The following is a 20,219-nucleotide window of genomic DNA, read 5'->3' as shown; positions in this document are numbered from 1 at the left end:
AGGTTTTCCATGCACTTGCTTGTAAATTCTCATAGTAACCCCAAGAGCTAGGTAAAATTATTATCTCTATTTGATAAATGATGAAACTGATACATTCAATGACAATTTTTGTTTGTTTCATTTTGAGACAGGGTCTTGCTCTGTAGCCCTGGCTAGCCTTGAAGTTCTGGCAATCCTCCTGCACCAGTTTTCTAAGTGTGGAGGCCGGGAAGACAGGCTTCAGTCTAGCTTTACATAGCTGCTGCGGTATTTTAACTGATAGCTTGCAGGCCGGCTGTGTTTGGCCTTCTCTGCCTGTGGAAAGAAAAGCCAACCAACATTTAAAACTCGAGAGATTTCACATGAAAATGTGAATTTCCAGCTTTTCTCAGAGGGCTGGCAACAGTGGGCCGGTATGCCTGCCAGGAATCAGTCACAGGAACTAAGTGAAGCTGTACATGCAGGGGTATGTTGGGCCACTAGTCTCCCTGCCCCCCAAAGTAAACTATGCCATGTATTTCCATACCGGCGCTGTTGTTTCTCTGAGTGATGAAGCGGTCTTTAGAGTCCTGTCTCTGAATATTCATAACCACCACAGGCCACTCATGCTGTCCCACACGTGACCCCCGCATTTGGGAAATGGAGGCCCTCGGGTGCCTATCAGACGATAAGGACCTCTGTGCGGACTGCTGAGAAATTCAACCCTGAATTTCAAGTGCTATTTGAAAAATGGACGCGGAAAATAAAAATACGTCTTTAAATTTTTAATTAAAAAAAAAGACTTCGGAGGATTGGAGAGATGGCTCAGTAGTTAAGAGTGCCCCCTGCTCTTATGAAAGATCTGCATTTAGTTCCCAGCACCCATGTTGGGAGACTGACAGCCACCTGTAACTCCAGCTCCAGAGGATCCAGGGTGCTAACCTAACTCACGCTCACGCGGAGAGACTGCATCCTCAGAAAACAAACCAACAAAACCCATGCTTGTTTCAAATCTCTCTATTTGCCTGTCTTAGGCAGAGAGAGAGGGAGAGAGGGAGAGGGGGGAGAGGGAGAGAGGCGGAGGGAGACAGAAGTGGAGAGGAGGGGTTCCGCGTTCTCGGTGACACACTGCATTCCTTTCGTGATTCGTGTCTCAAACTCTGCACAAAATGACTAAGAAAACATGACAACTCCTATAATGAGCTTTTCACGCTCCTCACTGTCAAGCTCCTGACCCGACTTCAAGGGAAATTTGCTTGGTTTGAAACGCACAGCGTGGCTCTACGTCCAGAGAGTTTAGACTCTTTCCTCACCCATGAATGTTAAGAATCTCTCAACAGCTGGGTGTTAGCAGTGCACACCCATTACGCCAACACTAGAAAGTCTGGGGTAGAGGATGGGTGTATGTTTCTGAGGCCAGCCTGGGCTACCTAGAAAGACCCCCAACTTTTTTAAAAGAAAAAAAAATCTTCCTTAAAACTATTCCCATACCTAACCACTTGTCAGTTTCTATGAGGGCAAGGCTAGGAGACATTTCCCCCCAACCCTTTCCCTGGAAGGCCCTGTTAGAGAGGGCACAGAAGGGTCGCTCTGGAATTTAGACTCCGCAAGTTCAAATCCCTGATTAGGTCCTTGAACCCTGAGCCAACTGCCTGGGACTGTGAGCCTTGATCTTGTCCCATATGGAAGGAGTGCCAATGATGCCCTCCTGTACCCAGGCACCACTCGAGGGGCAGCCACTACTGTGCCTCCAAATTCAGACAAGAGGATCTGTTTACGTTCCTACCACATGGGGCCTGGGAAACGGGCTTTGTAGATGCAATTGGGATAAGAAGAAAGGATCAGAGGAAATAACTACAGATTAGAGTGTTTACTCTTCAGAAGAATTAAAAGAAAAATAAACCCACGGTCCAGATGCAGAGCCCTCTCCCGGCATTCCCAGGCGCGCTGGGGCCCAAGAAACCATCCCTGGCTTTCTCTGAACTTCTAGACTCTCTCAGGTCTCTCTGGAAAAGGGCGTGCAAGGAGGAGAGTGTGTCAGGGAAAGGAGGCTTCTGGAAGGGTCAGGGACCACGGCATGCTCTCCCTCTCTGCCACATCCTAGCTCTGCAGAGAGAACTCTGAAGACAGCTGTAGAGGGAAATGAAGTCCCAGGGAGCAAGCACAGCTGGAAGAGAGCCCGTGGAAGGAGATGGGACGCCACCTACACCCGCAGGCAGAGCAGGCGCAGGGATGGGAGGAGTAAGCAGGGGACCTCCACCGGGACTCGCCGCAGTACAAGGCAGTTCTAGCCTCGGAGTTCAGGTTCCTCTGGCTATTTACAGTCTAATGACTGGAGGGACACGCTCTGTTTTCTTATCTGTGAGTTAAACTGTGAAATGCGACCTCCGCCTCTTCAGGAATTTTTTTGTTTTGTTGAGACAGGGTTTCATTCTGTAGCCCAGGCTGGTCTGGAACTCACTCTATGGACCAGGCTGCCTCCTACTGCTGGGTTTATAGGCATAAACCATCGTGTCCAGTCTTTGTTCACAGGTGACTGGGGGATCTACAGGAGTACTGACTGGTCTCTGGGGACATCTGTCTCCCCAGTAAGCCCTTGCAGAGACGAGCCATTCCTTAGTGGTGAGCATCCTCTGTGTTCTGTGTGTGCAGGTCCTGAATCCTCTGTATCACAAGCTCTAGAAAGAGATCTTGGGGACGGCAGAGAGAGCTCGGCAGTTTTCCACACAGGGTTTCTCTGTGTAGCTGTGTAGTTTTGAGGCCTGGAACTCACTCTGTAGACCAGGTTGACCTCAAACTCACAGAGATCCGCCTGCCTCTGCTTCCCAAGTTCTGGATTAAAGGCGCACGCCACCACGGGGCGGCTGCCACACTGCTCTTGCAGAGGACGCAAGTTCAATTCCCAGTTCCACATCGTGCAGATTATAGCTGTCTGGAACTCCTGCTTGGGGACGCTGCCTTTGGGCACTACCTGAAATGCTCCAGAATTTGAAAGTTTCTTTTTTTAAAAAAGAGATTTATTTATTTTGTGTGTGAGTGGTTCTTTTCTACATGTATGACAGAGCAGCACGTATGTTCCTCATGGCCAAAGAGGTCAGACGAGGGCATGAGATCCCCTGAAACTGGAGTTATGGATGGTGTGAGCCACCATGTGGGTGTGAGGACTGAACTCAGATCCTCTGCAATAGCAAGAGCTCACAGCCGACAAGTCACCTCTCCGGCGCCAGTTTCTGAACGCTGACAGGATACCACAGTGGAAAGTTCCACATGTGAGGCGTCATGTGGTCACTCTCCAAACACAGGCTCAAGTCCCGTAATCCTCACACTTAAGAGACTAAGACAGAAGGAATGCCAGGAATTTGAGGCCAGCCTGGGCTACAGATGCAATCCTATCACAAAACTCCAAATAAAAAAATGTGAAACAAAGCAAAAAAAAAACTGCATTGTAAATATTGCCTTTGGGCTGGAGAGATGGCTCAGAGGTTAAGAGCACTAACTGCTCTTCCAGAGGACCGGGGTTCAATTCCCAGCACCCACGTGGCAGCTCACAACTGTTGGTAACTCCAGTTCCAGAAGATTAAAAAAAAATACTGCCTTCAGGCTAGACATATACAAAACATAGACTGTACTGAGACTTGGTCCCACCCCCAAGACGTCTCATTATGTGGCGTACGCAACACTTCAAACCTTCTCGAGCTAGGCACGCTCCAGAGAGTGCATGGAGCCTTCTTCATTGTTTGAGTTGTTTACTATGAATAGGTATAATTTCTGATATCATAAAAGTATGGTCTTGCGCTCGTGGGATGGCTCAGCTTGTAAAGGCGCTTGCCGAACAAGCCTGATGCCCTGAGGTCGGTCTGTGAAGCCCATGCCAAGGTGCAAGAACCCAACTCCACGAAGCTGTCCTCTGATCTCTATGCGCGCGCCGTGCCATCAGTACCATCCCCATTAATAACAAATAAAAGTAATTTTTATGCATTTTTTATCCGTGTGGTGTGCATATGTGTAAGAGTATTTACACGCGTGTGTGGATGGGTGTGCACGTGGGTATGTGCATGAACTCGAATGTGTAGACCAGAAGTGGACGTCCTCCTGCAGCAATCTCCACCGTCTATGTTGAGGCGGGTCTCTCGTGTGGACTTGGCACTCTCTGAGCTAATCTGACCAGCCTGCTTGCTCTGGGGTCCAGCTGTCCACGCCTTCCGAGGGCTGGGACTGCAGGTGGGCCACAACACCTGTCCAGCATTCACACGGGTGCTGGGGAGTCACACATTAGATCTCATGCTTATTCATCAAGTTCTTGACCCACTGGGCCGTGTTCCCAGTGTTCCTGGAACATATATCATATGATATGTACACTTTTCTTTCTTGTCATTTTGCAGTTTTGTTTAAAGTTGGTTAACTGCAGTCCTGCAGACACGCTGTGCTGCTGAAGGCCTAGAGAGGGAACCAAATTTAAGATCAAGGTGTCTTTTACAAAATGTATCAATAAGGTCAAAGTGGGTGTATTAGACAGATCTGTAATCCTAGCACTTTCAAAAGGCAGAGGAAGGAGGATTGTGAGTCTGGGGCCACCTTGAGCTATATAGTCAAAACCTGGACCCAAGAGCAGAGGGTGGACAATGGCATAGGGGAAAAGGTGAAGAAAATACATGCTTCCCAGATAAAAAATTTAAAATGGACATGGTAGCACACGCCTTTAATTCCAGCACTCAGAGCCCTCCCAGGCAGATGTCTGTGAATTCAAGGCCAGTTTGATCTACATAAAGAATTCCAGGACAGCCAGGGCTACACAGTGAGACCTGTATCAATACAAACAAACCAAATAAAAATTTTAAATGGGGGCTGGAGACATAGATTAGCAGTTGGGAGCACTGGTTGCTCTTCCAGAGGACCCAGGTTCAAGTCCAGCACCCACCTCGCAGCTGACAACTGTCTGTAACTCCAGTTCTAGGGCTTCTGATGCCCTCATACAGACATGCATGCATGCAGGGCATCAATGCACATAAAATAAAAGTGGATAAATTATTAATATAAACATTTAAATGAACCCCAAATGGGAAAAATCACAAGCTCAAGTTAGTCACATGAAAAAGCAGAGACATGAGAATCGTGTGCTGCTCAGGGGCCAAACAGATACGATGATAGAAAAGATAAACAACAGTTCACAGAGATTAAAGACTTACACCTAGCCTGTGACAAGGCTTCTACGCCCTGGCAATGCTGGGATGTTATTTTCTGAACCCAAGGGTCGGCTCTGTGAGTGTGCTCTATGGAAAAATCAATCAAGGTGAACACACTGTGCTCACGTGTCTGTGTTTATGCCATACTCCAAGAATTGAAAGTGTGAAACCAAGCTAGACAGTGGTGGCACACACCTTTAATCCCAGCACTCAGGAGGCAGAGGCAGGCAGATCTCTGTGAGTTCGAGGCCAGCCTAGTCTACAAAGTGAGTTCTAGAACAGCCAGGGCTACACAGAGAAACCCTGGTTTGAAATAAAAACCAAATAAATAAACAAACAAATCAGTCATTTTTTAAAGTGAGAAACAAGGAATGGCTAAACACTGAAATCAAAATAGAGCCTGGACAGCGGCAAACGAGAAGGCACACAGGCTAAACCAGCATTAAGATGCTCTATACCTTGGGTTAGGGACTGAAGTAACACAAATGTTATTCGCCTCACTACCTGAATTAGTTATAACTCCAGAGAGTTTAATTCACAGAAGATGGTGTGGGGACCACACAGCATCACTCACTCGGTGACCCTGGCTCCTGAGCTCTGTGACTCCCTTATTTGTGAGAAGAGGAATCTCTCACAGCCTACCTGACGCCACGTGCTCAGTGAGAGCTGGTACAAGGGTCTCTTTCCGGGCACTGTACAATGTCCTATAGGAAGGCTAAAGTCGCTTCTCTTTTTTCTCTTCTAAAGGAAGTCTTCCAAAAGCCCATCTCCCAACATAAAGGTGCCTTTCTGTTCCACCTTTGAGACATTTCAAGTTTACAGAATTTCGTGACTGACATTAAACTCCAACATTAAACGTGTACTTCAGCTTTTAAGCATTCTATCCTTTCTCCGCTGTCATCTGGGGTGTTTAAGGAGGTAGCAGGGGAGTGGTCTCCTCCTGTAACACAGCCATTTCTCCCAGCACCTCAGGGAAACCCCTCTGTGACTAGCCTGTGAGGGGAGGATGCTCAGTGCTGCCACCAAAGTCTGAATGGCATATCTGTGGGCTATCTAAACAATCGTGAGGGCTGGAGAGATGGCTTTGCGGATAAGAACACAGGCTGTCCCAGCACTCTGGAGGCGGAGACAGGAGGATTTCTGCAAGTTCCAGGCCAGCCTAGTTTACATAGTGAGTTCCAGGACAGTCAGGGATATGCAGAGACCCTATCTCAAACAAAATCTAAAAAACACAAAACACTGGCTGCTCTTCCAGAGAATCAAGTGTTTGATCCCCAGCACCTACATGGTGGCTCATAACTGTCTTTAACTCCTGTCCCAGGAAATCCAACGCCCTCTTCTGACCTCTACAGACAGCAAGCATGCACATGGTGTGCATATGTATACTCATACACACAAAATGATAAAACAAAAAAATTTAACATGATGAGGGGCACAGTCCAGGAGTTATGTGGAGTCGTGCTCTGCTGGTCTGGACCAGTTACACAAAGGAATTTGGGGCAGAAAGGAAGGGTTGCCAGAATCATTTGACTGAACAGTGGGCAGAATGAGAGTTGCCACCTTCTGACCTAAAATGTAGTTGTGTTTAAGAAAAAGCCTCCCACAGTTACCATGTTTCCTAAATAACATGTAATTCAGGTTAGTGTATGAGAAACTGCTAAATGTGGGTGACATGTTTCTATCTTATCTTCTCTACACACCCCAGGTATGATTATACATATGTATGGATATAACATATGAAAATAAACAACATGTTCTAGCCGGGTGGTGGTAGCACATGTCTTTAATCTCAGCACTCGTGAGGCAGAGACAGGTGGATCTTTATGAGTTCAAGGCCAGCCTGGTCTACAGAGCTAGTTCCAGGACAGGCTCCAAAGCTACCCTGTCTCAACAAACAAACAAACAAAAACAAAACAAAACAAAAACCATGTTCTAGAATCTTGTTTCCATATTTAATTCTTCACTGAAAGTATTGCCTTTTAAAATATTGGGTGGGGGGAGTGGGAGAAGCCAAACCATTTTATACCAAATTCAGGCTTGAGAGATGGTTCAGCGGGTAAAGGCAAGGCCACCAATCTAAGTTCGATCCTCAGAACCCACATGGTAGGAGGGGGACTCCCTGGTAAGCTGTTCTCTGACCTCCACATGCTAATGTGGCATGGTTGTCTGTCATGCCAACATACACATTGAATACATATAAATGTCATTTTAAATTAAAGCTAAATGCCTTCCTGTATGATACATCATATATCACTGACTTTTTCCTTAGTTATGGCTTTAACTCATAAAATCTTTCCTTTTTATTTTTATTTGTTTTGGATAGGGCCTCACTATGTAGCCCTGGCTGGACCGAAACTCACTGTGTAGACCAGGCTATCTTCAAACTCACATTAATCAGCCTGCCTCTGCCACTGCCTTTCAAGTGTTGGGATTAAAGTTGTGTGTACCACACCTGACTTAGTGAATATAACTTCTTAATCATAAATGCACGTGGGGCTTGTGATCCCCAACTTAAGATTTGTTTCAACTTTATATACAGTAAAAACCTCGCTTTGAATTTTGACTTTCCGTGTTTTCCTTGGTGGGCAGTATGTGCTACGGCTCTCTGTCCTGCGCTAGGCTACAACAGCGAACCCCATAGGACAACCATCATAGGACACAGCCATCCTGGGACAGCCAGTGCTTTACACACGGTATGGCTAAGCTATGACGTCGACAACAGTAAGTGATTTACAAAGAGCTTATCTCGCACCCCACAGTCTCATTATTGGGTCAGTCTTTCTTGAACCAACCTCAAGACACACAGACAGTATCCTGCTTAGGCTTTTGTTTTTGTTCCAAGACAGGGTCTCCCAAACCCCAGACTAGCTCCAGACTCACAAGGCAGCAAAGATGACCTTGAACGTCTGAATCTCCTGCCTTCACCTCCCAAGTACTGGGATTACAAGAGTGCCCTACCATGCCCAGTTTAGGCGGTGCCAGGGACAAGGCGCAGGTCTTCATGCATGCGAGGCAGGCGCTCTTCCAAGCTAATCTCAGCCTTCGCTTTTGTTATTTGTTTTGTTTTTGTTTTTTTGAGACAGGGTTTCTCTCTGTAACAGCCCCGCAACACCACACCCCAGCTCGGCCTTTGCTTATGTTTTGTGATTGCTAATGACTTCAACAATTCTCCATAGGCTCGCCAGACATTCCGTGTGGTCCGCGTTTGTTGGTTGGTTTGTGCGTGCGTGCATGCGTGCGTGCGTGTGGACTGTCTGCATCTTTTTTTATTAAGATTTTATTTATTTATTATGTATACAACATTCTGCCTCGATGTATGCCCGCACACCAGAGGAGGGTGCCAGATCTCAGTACAGATGGTTGTGAGCCACCATGTGGTTGCTGGGAACTGAACTCAGGACCTCTGGAAGAACAGCCAGTGCTCTTAACCTCTGAGCCATCTCTCCAGCCCCCCTGTCTGCATCTTTCACAGATCTACCTGCACAGCTCGTGGGATCCTCAGCAGTACTAGAAACCACCCATCAGGTTACGAGCTCGTAGCCACGTGTGTCGCAGAGAGCTCTTATTCATGGCTCATCTAAGTTTTATTGGAAGAGAGACCCTCTTTCTTTTCCTTCCCCGCTCTTGTGACTACAGAAGCACAAATTAGTTCTGCGTCCTTTTCTGTGTTTGCGACAGGTGGGGTCATGTGTACGCTTCTGGGTCAGCACCCTGGGGAGCTTTCTCCACACCACTGTATCAAGCCGTAGGCTGCTCATTCACTACTGTGCATTATAGCACAGACCGCGTGAAGACACAAGCCGCGAGTCTCCTGGGGAGAGCCTTTCGGGAGTTCTCACTTGGGGATAATGTTCAGTTTGGGCTTTTATTGTTTGTTTTTGAGACAGGGTTTCTCTGTGTAGCCCTAGCTGTCCTAGAACTCACACTATAGACCAGGCTGTCCTCGAACTCAGAGATTCGCCTGCCTTTGCTTCCTGAGTGCTGGGATTAAAGGCGTGCACCACCATGGCCCACTTACTTTGGGCTTTTATGAATAGTGCAGCTATCAGCATTTTGCTTTTTTAAAAAAACGAAAACCAAATGTAGTTTAAATTCCTTAGGTTATCTACAAACCACAGAAAGGAAAAGGTGCCTGGGGGAGTGGAGCACCTGGGGGAGTGGAGTGGTCTGGTGATTCTCTATCAATCAGCATCATACACACACGCATGCGTGCGCACACACACAAAGGTGGGGAGAGGGACAAACTGGCACCAATGTGACACAGTGGGAGGACGCACATCCTTGCAGCCCTCCCCACGAAAATGTTGAAGACAAATCCAGCAATGGGTAAGGGATGCAGACCGCAACATTTACAAGACAGCTGACCTAGAACTCAGAAGCACAGCACGACGACAAGACAAACAGCCAAGCAACAATGACAGAGAGAAGGAAAATGCAGAAACATGACATCCAAATTTAAAGCCGCCTTTAAAACCATTAATGAGGCAAGATGTAGACCTTTCAGCTACCTCTCCAGTACCGTTTCTCCCTGCACACTGCCGTGTCCCACCATGATGATAACAGACTGAACCTCTGAACTGTAAGACAGCCAATTAAATGTTTTCCTTTATAAGAAAAAAAAACATTAATGAGGCCCAGGGACACGATTCAGTCGGTGGAGCTCCTGTCTGATACAAGGCCGGGATCAGACCCGCATCGTATAAACTGGCGGTGCATGCCTGTAATCCAAGCACTGGGGAGGTAAAGGCAGGAGGATAAATTCAAAGTTATCTTCAGTTACAGAGTTTGAGGCCAGCCTGGGCTACATGGGAGCCAGTCTTAAACAAAGCAGTATGTTACAGCGATGCAGAGGATCGCTATGACCTCAAGGCCACCTTAGACTGCACGGTGAATTCAAGACAAGCAGAGCCATGTGACAAGACCCTGACTCGAAAGAAGGAGAAGAGGAAGGAAGGAAAAGAAAAAAAATACTGGGAGCTGGGTATGGTGACAACTGCCTGTAATCTGAATGCTCAGAAGGCAGAGGCAGGAGGATGGAGACTTTGAAGCCCGCCAGGCTACGCAGTGAGATGGGACCTCAAAACAAAGAAGCAAATACAAGTTGGGTGTGGTGACTTGCACCTTAAATCTCAGGAAAGCCAAGGGAAAGGCAGACAGATCTTCGTGAGTTCCAGACCAGCCAAGGCAACTTAGGGAGACCCTGTTTGAAAAAACCAAAACAAACAAACAAAAACCAACACACACACACACACACACACACATTAATGGGACAACTGGAAAATCCAAACATGGACTACATACTAGAAAAAAAAATACTACATGTCATATCTAGAAAAAAGCCCACGGTATATCATTTCTCAGGTGTGAAGATATGGTTGCATATGGCTATGTCTGTACTGGGTAGTCTTCTGTTCACCTGGCGCAAGCTAAAGTCATCTGAGAGGAAGGAACCTCAATTGGGGAAACATCTCCATAAGATTCAGAGGCAGGCAAGCCTTTAGGGCAGCAATTCTCAACCTTTGGGTCTCGCATATCGGATATCCTGCATATCTGATATCTACATTATGATTCAAACCAGTGATAAAGTAGCAACAAAATAATGTCATGGATGGGGGCTGTCTTAGTTGGGGCTTCTCCTGCTGTGAAGAGACGCCATGACCACGGTAATTCTCATAAAGAAAACATTTAATTGAGGTGGTGGCTTCCAGTTTCGGAGGTTCAGTCCATTATCATCAGGGTGGGGCATGCGGTGTGCAGGCAGACACGGTGCTGAGAGGCAGCTGAGAGTTCTACATCTCGCAGGGAACAGGAAGTGGACTGAGACACCAGCATGGCTTGAACATATATGAGATCTCAGAGCCCACCTCCACAGTGACACACTTCCTTCAACAAGGCCATACCTATGCCAACGACGTCACCTCCATTTTCTCTCAAGCCACCACAGAGTCACCACAATGTGAGGAACTGTATTAAGGGGTCACAGCATTAGGAAGGTTGAGAACCACTGTTTTAGGGCATTTTCTTAATTAGTGACTGATCAGGATGACCCAGTTCATTGTGGGTGGTGTCATCCCTGGGCTGGTGGTCTTGGTTCTATAAGAAAACAGGCTGGACAAGCCATGGGTAGCAGTCAGTAAGTAGCACTTCTCCCTGGCCTCTGCATCAGCTCCCGTCTGCAGGTTCCTGCCCAGACTTCCTTTGATGATGAACAGTGCCGTGGAGGTGTAAGCCAAATAACCCCTTTCCTTGCCAGGCTGCTTTGGTCACGGTGTCTCACTACAGCTAATTCTCACCGGAACTAAGACAAGGCCTTTGCAGTTGACAAGCGGCTAAGTATTTAGATATGAAATGTTAGATTTCCCATGACATGAGAAAGAACATGTTGTCTTTAGAAAGAACATGTTGAAACATTTTCCCAGACAACCTGATGTCCTTAGGACCCTCCCACAAGCTGCTGCGTGAAGCTGGGGTTCATTCATTTACACGGAGCCAACTGTTTTGTATGTTCACCCTCGAACTCATTTGTCTGCATTTTCCTGTGCATTTCAGACGGTGTCTTAGCTGTCTGCCGAGTTTCTGTTCCTGCCAGAGATCTCAGAGCGGCCTGCTTTGTTTATAAATGCCACATAAAATAAAACTGGTAAACATCTGACCCTTGGTTTGGGGCATGCACATGTTTGTGTGTGCACATATGTGTGTATATGGATACACATGTGTGCAGGCCAGAGATTCTTATTGCGTGTCTCGCTCAATAGCTTTTCTTCTGGGTCCTCTGCAAAAGCAGTCAGTACATGCTTTTAACCACTGAGCCATCCCTCCCCCTCCGAAAATGAATTTAATTTCTCGTCATCTTTGAACCTTCTACACAACAGTACACCATCTGAATTCCTTCAGGAGTGTTTAGCTCCAAGTTGAAATGAAATTTCCCTTTTCTTTCTTTTTCTTTCTTTTTGGTGGGAGGTGCAGAGCTGGGGGCTGAACCCTGGTCCTCTCTTCTCACATCCTCACCATGTTCTCCACCATTGAATGCCCGCCCAGCATGTTCTAGTTGTAAAATCCTTATTTTCCCCAACATTTAAAAGTAAGGATTCCATTTCCTAATGAAGTTTGTGCCCGGTGAGTCTCACATTGCGTTTTTATAAGAGCTCAAAACTTTTCCTTCTGGGGCTGGCGAGATGGCTCAGCAGTTAAGAGCATTGCCTGCTCTTCCGAAGGTCCGAGTTCAATTCCCAGCAGCCACATGGTGGCTCACAACCATCTGTAATGAGATTTGGTGCCCTCTTCTGGCCTGCAGGCATATATGCAGACAGAATATTGTATACTTAATAAATAAATAAAAATATTTTTAAAAAAAAACAAAAACTTTTCCTTCTGGAGATTAGCCTCTTCCATTAGACTTCCTACCAATTATCTTAACCCAATGCCGTATGCACTTGATGACAATGACATCATGTCACTAGTCCTTATTGTCTTTGGGGACACTTTGTGTGCTTGCTTTAATTTCTTCCAACTCAATAAATATCTACTAAACACCACCGTGTCTCAGGCATTGAACCCGCCCCGCCGTGCAGGAATTAAGAAGTGGGATACAGCTTTGAGATACAAGTATGTGTTTAGTATATGTAAGCCCTCGGACAGACTCCCAGAAGGCGCTCTTCCTTCAAAACACACTGCTGTTTTTTTTTTGTTGTTGTTTTGTTTTTGGTTTTTTTTGTTTTTTTTTTTTTTTTGGTTTTTTTTTTTGGTTTTTCGAGTCAGGGTTTCTCTGTGGCTTTGGAGCCTGTCCTGGAACTAGCTGTTGTAGACCAGGCTGGTCTCAAACTCACAGAGATTCACCTGCCTCTGCCTCCCAAGTGCTGGGATTAAAGGCGTGCGCCAACACACTGCTGAAAGAGAGGTGCTTCTAGGCTAGCAAGGGAGCAAGCAGCCACCCCAGGGCTGGGGAGGGCGGCAGCTGCAAGATCCAGAGGAACTTCTGGCTGAAGGCAACCGTCCAGCCTCAGGCACTCACGCTCAGGTGTAAGCCAGCCACAGAGACAGACTCGCTTTAGCCGCCAGCACAGGCTCTGAGCAAAGCAAGCACACTGGCTTTTAGGGGCAGTCTGGGACAGCCTTGGGTTTAGCGCTGTCCACTCCAGGAACAAAGACGTCCCCTAGGCACCCACAATGAGGGCTAAGTGAAATCACAGGGAGGAGAGTGTGGCAAATAAGGACCTGAGGGCCACAGGGCCACCAAGGGTGTGATTCCCCATCTCCAATTTAGTAATTTACTTTTTTTTCGTTTTTTTTTTTTTTTTTTTCTAGACAAGGTTTCTCTGTAGCTTTGGTGCCTGTCCTGGAACTAGCTCTTGTAGACCAGGCTGGCCTTGAACTCACAGAGACCCCGAGTGCTGGGATTAAAGGCATGTGCCACCACTGCCTGGCTATTTTTTATATTTTATATTTACAGGTGACTTTCAAATATATACAGGCTTGCGGGGACACCAGGACCTAAGGTTGGGTGCCAAGCACCCATGGAAACATCTGGCTGTGGAGTGATAGCTGCACCTGCAATCCAGTGCTGGGAGGAGGGGGCAGGACGATCACATGTGTGCCTGGTGCCCACGGAGGCCAGAAGAGGGCACTGGATGCCCTGGAAACAGGAGCTACAGATGGTAGTGAGCTGCTTGTCACGGGCACTGGGAACCACACCTGGGTGTCAAGTGAGAGCAGTGAGCGCGTTTAACTGTGCTGAGCCATCTGGACTGAGAGCGCCGAGGACCGAATTTTATCATACTTGAGTCCATTGATATTCACGGGTTTTCTATTAGCAATAAAACCACAGTAGCTTAGTGCCTGATAGCGTACCGGACATGTATCTCAGGCATCTATAATCTGACTTACGTGCGACTCCCCTGTACAAGGTGGCGTGTTCTTGTTCTCACCTGATAAAAGAAGAATCAGAGCCTGGGGCCACACAGTTGGTCAATGAATTCCGGCCTCAAGGATTCTGTGCTACTCATAGTTCAAAGGACTGAGAGGGAAAGCGGATAGGCTGGATTACACCCACACCCCTGCTCAGTCCGCAAGACAGTACCACACCAATTATCCTTCTAAACGCCATGTGGACACCAAAATCCGGCTTAGAGATTTCCCTGTAGGGAATAGTGTGGCTTGAACCTGAAAGGTCCCAGAAGGCTCCTGTGTTACATAAAGTCTTGTTTGCCAAACGGATAGGCTCTGGGGAGTTGACTGGACTCTGAGGTCTCAAACCTCATCAATGGATGGATGGTTGCTGAGCCCACCACATGGGAAGTAGAGCCTCACTAAAGGCAATGGGCGTGGGGGTGGAGAGAGGTTTAGAGTTGCTCCCTGGCGGGTTCCTCTTTCTGCTTTTCCAGCCACCACGAGGCGGGTAGCTCTCTGCCACGTCCCTCCACCATGATTTTTAACCTTGCCTCAGGCTCAAAGCAACTTAGACCAAGTGACCACAGACTGGTCCCAGAAACAGGGGACCAAAGTAATTTTCTCTTCCTCTTTAAGTTGTCTGTGCCGGGCATTTTACCACAGCAAGGAAGAAACTAACACAACTCTCAGCCCATCATGGACGCAACCGGCTACAGCTCTTGGGTCGCTTCCCAAGAAGCGCAAGAGGTGCTGTCCGCTATTCTTAGGTTTACAGTCTCGGGGACGTCTGGGGTTGTCTCCCCTCCTCGGAATTCTCAGGATTTATTGAGTCTTGAGGGAAAGCTCAGGGGAACTCGGGAAGGACCTGCTTGGCATTAGGTTCAGTGGGCAAAGGCCTGGAGGTGAGAGGGACTCAGAGAGAATGGGGCAGAGCATGCTGGGAAGGTGACAGGGAGGCTCGGGGCTGGAAAGTGGTTGTGGTTTCACAGACACCAGAAGAGCGGAGGGGGAAAAGGCTGTCAGAAAGCGTGGGTCAAGTCAGTGAAGGATTTGTCTTTTTATTTTTAATTAGATTTAATTGTTGTGGGTACAAGTGTTTGGATGTCTGTGCACCATGTGTGTTCCTGGTGCCCTCAGAGGCCAGAAGGTGTCAGATCCCCTGGGACTGGAGCGACAGACAGCTGTGAACTGCCTTATGGGTGCTAGGAATCAAAACCGGGTCCTCTGGAATAATGTTCTTAACCACTGAGCCATCTCTCCAGCTTTGAGGGTCTGTACTTTAAGGGTGCAAAGCCAAGGGCCCCAGGAGAGGACAGAGTGGTCCTGAAGACTAAGCGCAGAAAGAAACCAACCATGAATGCTCCAGCTGGAGCCACGAGGAGCTGGCTGAAGAACGCAGCCCAGGCTACTTGCTAGGGCATTGGAGCTGACTGTCCCCCGCATTTCCAAGACCACAGATACCACAAGGCAGCCCCTTCTAGCCTACCGAGAAATAACTAGAATCCTAGAATCTGCAGAGCTCAGGGTGACTTCCAAGAGCTATGTCAGTGGCCCACCCCACCCAGATTTATAGGACTCCATCATGGGAAAGGGGGCCCTCCTCATCTCATGAAGGGCTAAACAGGAAGACACATTTCCTGCCAGTGATATCCAAGCCCCCCCCCCAAGTCCAAGGGAGACCCCATGAGCCATGCAGGATGGGGGTGGTTAGACTCAAAGGAAGAAAAGGTTTTAGTCATCTTGATCTCATCACTGTACAGGCTCAGAAACAAGAATGAATGAATGAATGAATGAATGAATGAATGAAATGAACAAGTGAATATGTGAAATCCTGACTTCGAGGAGCTGAGGTGCCTGGCTGGAGCACCTTCAGGCATTTGGCACTTCTTATCAATACCTCTTTGGGGAGGAACATCTCAGGGACCCCAAGGACAGGGAGAGGAAACTTAGTCTCTGCCTCCGTGGCCCATGGAGATGTGTGCGGACCACCTGACAACAGGGGGCTGTCCACCCACTCCTTTCTTTACTGTCCCTCTCAAGAGGACACACGGGTGGGTGTTATGTTTGAATACACCAGCTCGGTCTCCAGTGCAATGTTTGGAGGGAGTCTTTTGATTGGATGGACCCCACCAATGATGGGGTCGTAATGTAAGGGCATTACTGGGCAATGAGGAACTGGAGCTGGTTGGAGGAAGTAGGTCACTGGGATCTACTGCCTTTGAAGGGTGTACCTTGTTTGTCCTTGGTGCCTGCCACGACCCTTTGTTATGCTTCTGCCTCACACAGGCTTAAGGGCAATTGAATCAGCTGACTTCAGGCTGAAGTCTTAGCAGTTCAGAGCCAAAATAAACCACTCTTCCCTAAGTTGTTTAGATGAAGGCACGGAGTCATAGTGACAAGCAAGCTAACATACATACGGCGGCGGTATCCTAAGCCGAGCTCTCCAGGGCAATTTTCCTGCCTTCTGCAGCACCTTTGTTTCAGTCCGGTACTGCGAGGTCTAGGCGCTTGCTCGCTCGCTCTTGCCTCACCTGCGTCCAGCTCCATCTCCCACTTTCTGGGGTGAGGTCTTGACAAATCACTGACCAGCTTTAACTCTGGCTCCCAGGGTAAGGTCTTCTCAGGGTTAGGAGTTCTGAGAAGCCATCACCATAGAAACAACCGCGTTTATTGTGGTCACTTCGCCCCTCCCGATGTTCACACTAGTGATGGATTTAAATGGAGAAGCTGAGAAGTTCAAGGCTTCTCCACCCTATCCTGCAGTCACGCCAACTTGTGGGACCAAACCCAGGCTTCCTACCCATTTCATACACCTTGCCCTTGCCCAGGTGAACTCCAGCTAGAAACGCAACCCTGTGCAGAGCACAGTGGCCTTGGCAGCTTGCTAAAGCCAGGAAGGCAGAGTTTCACAGGGAAGGATGGTCTCAGTCTGGCTCTGGCCGGACATGCAGAGGTTTGTCTAGTGACTCTGGTGGCAATGACAAGCACCCAATACCTCTCAGATGGAAAGCCAGTTACCTCTGAGTGCCCTTTCAACAGAAGTCCTTTGCCACAGGAGGACTTTCCAAGACCTCCTGATGGATCCACCTGGACAGCAGATGTCCTCCTCCAATCTAGAACTCATTTTTGTTTTAAGAAACTTTCAGCACTTGGAGTCCCACGGTCAGCCTGCAAGTGGGGTCTTCATTGGGGCCGTCCAGGCACCTGGCCAGTTCTCCTTCAGGAATTAGGAAGCCTCCACATGATACTCAGTCATACCCACCCCCTTCCTGGCCTGCTCTCTTTGACCCTCCCTGCTCCTCCTTGGACCACAGCCTCTGTTTCTACTCATCAAGCATCCCCAGGCCCAGCCAGATTCTTCTTAAGACTCCATTTTCTACTCTGCAAAATGGGTCCAACGACGCCCACCTCAGTATTAAATGAGAAATTGGACGCTAAGCACGTACCAGGGCCTCCAGGCTGAGAAAGGGCACTCACTGACGGAGCCTTCACCTCACACCCATGGCTCAGCTGCTGTCATTCTCCTGACAGATTTCATTTTCTCTAAGGACGCATCTCAATTTTTCTAAAGCCCTCGGCTTGGTGCTGTGTCCATGGAGAGTGGACCAGCACTGCAGCGGGGGCATGCTTTATGGGATCCCTGAGGAAGTAGAGATGAGCCCACAGGCCCTGCACCAGCCTTCCAGACGAGGGACCTGTGGAAGTTGAACGCTCCTGTCCTAACCCTGTCCACTTCCAGGATTTGACTGGACGTGTTGTATGCACTGACGGGGAAGCTGTGTGATGTCACCCTCCTGTTCAGGTGCTTCGGTGGCGACTCCTCATCCCCAGCTGCCCTAGCCCAGGCCAGGCTGGGACGGGTAATCCAGAGAATACAAAGCCCATGCTATGGCTATTTCGTGTGTAGGACACAGCCTGAGCAAGCAGGAAGGGACAGAAGCACAGACCAGGAATCACAGGGACACTGTGGGCCTCCTTTTCCTCCCTGACTGGGCCCCTCATCAGGCACCTCCACCCCCCTGTCAAAAGCTCCCTGGGGGAAAACACCGAGTCAGCATTCTCTGGCCCAGCTCTTTCCCAGGGCCTGGCTTTAAAATCCAGTCTAGGGCTCTTGGAATGGCCATTCTTTCCCTCCTCCCTTGGATCCTGCGGTCCTGTACTCTTTACAGCGGAGAAGACCCAGAGGTGAGAGACAGGCCGCACATGCCTGCTTCCTTCCTGTCTGCCCAGGCTCCAGGTCCAGGCTGGATGGGAGACAGGTCTTCTACGTGACTGTGGCTCACCCAGACCCTTCTTTTCCCCTTAGCAGATGCCCACAGCACACCAGGCCATGGTGAAGGCCTCAGACTCTCCCGGGGTCCCTGGTCCTAGCCCAAAGTGCAGATGCTGTCCCAACCCTTTCCACTCACCCCAGCCCCCAATTAAATAAAAGGAGATGTGGAGGCAGCACCCAGTACATTTTTTTCTTTAACTTCTGAAAATTCTCTCGGGGATTTTCTGAATACCACCCATGTTCAGCTTCTTCTCAAGAGGGACCTGTTTGACCTCACTTTTCAGTTACTTCTTGAGAAAAGAAGAAAGAGAGCACGGAAAGGAGAAGGGTATAGTATGGGGGGGGGCTTGTGTGATTCGTTTCTGCGGGTTGTGATTTTGCATCTTTAGAAACTCTTTTGCAGCTCTGGAGAAGTGCCAGTTTGGCCAGAATTGCTCACACCAAGTGAGAGCCCGAACACACACACACACACACACACAGGCGCGCGCACACGGCCGTACACGGACACAAAACTGTCCCACTGGCTGCAGGAGTCTTACACCACAAGCCGTCCTTGAAGACCAAGAAAGAAAATGTAAAGACCCTGCCAGACGCTGCCCAGGAGGCTGACCCCTCACGTACGGAGTGTGAAACAATGCGCCTCTGGCTTTCCGGCTGCATCCCATCATACCCGGACCAGCACGGGGGCGGACGCAGGGGTCCGGGTGGCCCGGACGCGAGTCGCCAGTCCTCCATCTCCCTCCCTCTCCCTCCCAGGCCGCAATGCCCAGGATCCCCTCCCCCGCCGCCTGCCACATCTGGTTCCACTCAGGTCCTCCCCCACCTCTAGGCGCGCTTCTCCTCCCTTCTCCTTCGCTTCCAGAAAAGCGGAGACGATTTTTAAAAACCCAGTCTCTCTCTCTCTCTCTCTCTCTCTCTCTCTCTCTCTCTCTCTCTCTCTCTCTCTCTCTCTCTCTCTCACACACACACACACACACACACACTTTTCTCCAGAAAATAAGGGAGTCAGGAAAAAAAAAGAGAGAGGGAAAAGTCAAGAGGCCCCGCTTTCCCTTGGGTTGGCCCCCGAAGTTGGCCAAGTTGGCAGCGCCTTACCCGGGAGGGCGGCGGTGGCGGTGGCGGCGTCCCCCGGGTGGCCGAGATGCATTGCCCCGAGCAGCAAGAAGCAGCGCAGCAGGTGACGAGGCCAGGGCGAGAGGGCAGGTCGGATGGGCCCCATCCCTGCGGCGCTCGGAGGACGCGAGAACCGAGGGCGCACGGCCCGGCGGCGCGCGGTGGCAGCCCTGATGCTGGGCTCTGATGACTGCCGGCGAGGGGCTCGCGTCCTCCTCCGGGTCGGGACGATGTGATGCCTCCTGGAGAGGAGGAGGGAGGAGGCAGGCCTCGCGGAGGGAGGGCGGAGGGAGGAGCGCCGAACCCGGGAGGAGGGTTTGAGGGGCAGAGGGGAAGGGAAGCGGGCAGCGTGGGAGGAGAAGGAGGAGGTGCGGGGGCGCGGGGCTCCGGACCGGGCCGTAGGGAGCGCGCGCCTGGAGGGATCGGAGGGGGATGAGCAGGAGAGGAGGATCAGCGTGGTCCAGAAGGACCATTCCCAACGTGCGCTCTTTTATCTTCCTCCACTCTGCTTCTTAATTCCTTCCCGCCTCGTCTTCCCTCTCTTTTCTGTCCGGGCCTGGAGCCCCAGACGCTGCGTCACAGCTTCTCCTGCTGGCGCGGGCTGCGAAGCAACTGCAAAACTTTCCGCAGAACTTCACCGCGTGGCGAGACCTGGACTGCTGCGTGGCCTGGCCAACCGAGGACTAGGGCGCGCGACTGACTCAGGTGGCCAGACCTGGGTCGCCAGCACCCGCTCCACCCTGCCTCTTCTGCCTGTTTTTAGCCGCTAAGCTCTTTTCTTTCCTAAGAGGACCCCCTCCCCTGGT

General features: G+C 49.4%; 1 protein-coding gene across 2 annotated transcripts in view; it reads right to left on the bottom strand.

Moving 5' to 3' along the window:
- Mrc2 (mannose receptor C type 2) overlaps window positions 1-19,671 on the bottom strand; it is a 59,479-nt gene extending 39,808 nt beyond the window's left edge. For both annotated transcript variants that reach the window (XM_057773325.1, XM_057773326.1), the window contains exon 1: window positions 19,396-19,671. In XM_057773325.1, the coding sequence (XP_057629308.1) occupies window positions 19,396-19,519 (124 nt within the window). In that variant the 5' untranslated portion in view covers window positions 19,520-19,671. The remainder of the gene's footprint in view (window positions 1-19,395) is intronic.
- Window positions 19,672-20,219: the final 548 nt, after the last annotated feature.

The sequence above is a fragment of the Chionomys nivalis genome, chromosome 7, assembly GCF_950005125.1.
Source record: "Chionomys nivalis chromosome 7, mChiNiv1.1, whole genome shotgun sequence".
Lineage (NCBI taxonomy): Eukaryota > Metazoa > Chordata > Mammalia > Rodentia > Cricetidae > Chionomys > Chionomys nivalis.
Note: the sequence above shows the minus strand (reverse complement) of the source record. Positions and strands in the feature narration are given on the sequence as shown.